General features: G+C 35.0%; 1 protein-coding gene across 1 annotated transcript; it reads right to left on the bottom strand.

Annotated features, from left to right (window-relative positions):
• Positions 1-371: 371 nt before the first annotated feature.
• LOC141666267 (glycosyltransferase BC10-like) lies at positions 372-854 on the bottom strand. Its single transcript, XM_074472259.1, has one exon. It carries the CDS (start codon positions 852-854, stop codon positions 372-374), a length of 483 nt encoding a protein of 160 aa, XP_074328360.1.
• Between the last annotated feature and the right edge of the window lie 522 nt (positions 855-1,376).

The following is a 1,376-nucleotide window of genomic DNA, read 5'->3' as shown; positions in this document are numbered from 1 at the left end:
AACACTATAATTAATGGGATAGAGGTTTCAATTTACATTAACCGGACTCATTAACCATGAACCTAATGGCTGTAATCGCAGTGAACATATCAAGTGAAAAAGGTCTGCCTGAAGAACTTTATATATATTCATATGATTTGAAAAGAATCAGAATTCTTGAAATCCCAACACAGTTGAGGTGAGGTTAAGGGGTTCAATGCACTAGGAGCAAATTTTCTAGCAAAAAGATGACAAAGAGGAGTCCAATCCCCATTATATTCACAAAGCAACCTACTATTCCTTATATATTGCATGAAAGTTTTCGTAATATTTTCTGCTGTAAATGTTGCAGGGTGTGGTCCTCCTAATGTCCAATCAACATATGTCACTTATCATTTCGAATTACAAGTTCCGTAAAACATGTGAACATAAGTTGGCAGGTAGTGTTCATCTGGATAACAAGCAGGCAGACAATACTTCTTGAACAGTGCGTAGTACTTTGTATCCGACACAACTTCTATAGCAAGAACACGGTTAATTTCAAACCATTGAGACCCTTTCCGCCAGTCTTCAAGCTGAATATCAGGCTGCATTTTGGAGCTGTAATGCCCACGCCCATAGCGGGAGGGATCATCGAATGACTGCACAAAACTCTGTTTGGATCCAATGAGGTACCTGTAGACAGTTGGGAAGTTGTAAACTTGTATACAACTCTCAGACAAAAGAAAAAATCGCTCGTTGGAGAAGTGTAGAAGAGCATTGGCTTCAAGATGCCTTTTTGCTCCGGTTAGAGATGCAGTTCCCCACCTGACTTTCTGAGAGGAGACACAGTTAAAGAGACGCTTAATAAAAAACTCTAATGAGTTCAAATTCATAATTTTTAAAGTCAAAAGATTTCTTGCATTAGTGATGCGTCTCAACATAACTTTTGCAATGCAAGCCGGTAGCCTAAATTTTTTTAAACATGGAGAAGTAACAAATTTTATATTCCGAAACAAACTGCTGAAGCAAACTAATCATATCTCACTAGGTATTATGGCGACCATATAAAACAGAGGTATTGCTCACATTATGCTAGAAATGGCCCGTGCCTCGCAAGGGCTATTATGCTAGTATTATTTGTACACAACTCAAGTTCTCAGGTTCAAATCCCGCCAACAGCAAAAATTTATATTATTATTCATACACGACTCAAATTGCCAGTTTCGAATTTTGCTAACAACAAACTTTTATATTATCATTTATAAACATACTAATAAAGTTAATATTTCAAATCTCATTCTTCATACACTATATAAACTTAACTGAAAATATAATTTTATTATAATTTTAATAATATAAATATTAAAACTATAAAATCTATAAAATATTAATGAATATTCGTGTTAGGTCACACA

This window comes from Apium graveolens, chromosome 6 (assembly GCF_009905375.1).
Source record: "Apium graveolens cultivar Ventura chromosome 6, ASM990537v1, whole genome shotgun sequence".
NCBI lineage: Eukaryota > Viridiplantae > Streptophyta > Magnoliopsida > Apiales > Apiaceae > Apium > Apium graveolens.
Note: the sequence above shows the minus strand (reverse complement) of the source record. Positions and strands in the feature narration are given on the sequence as shown.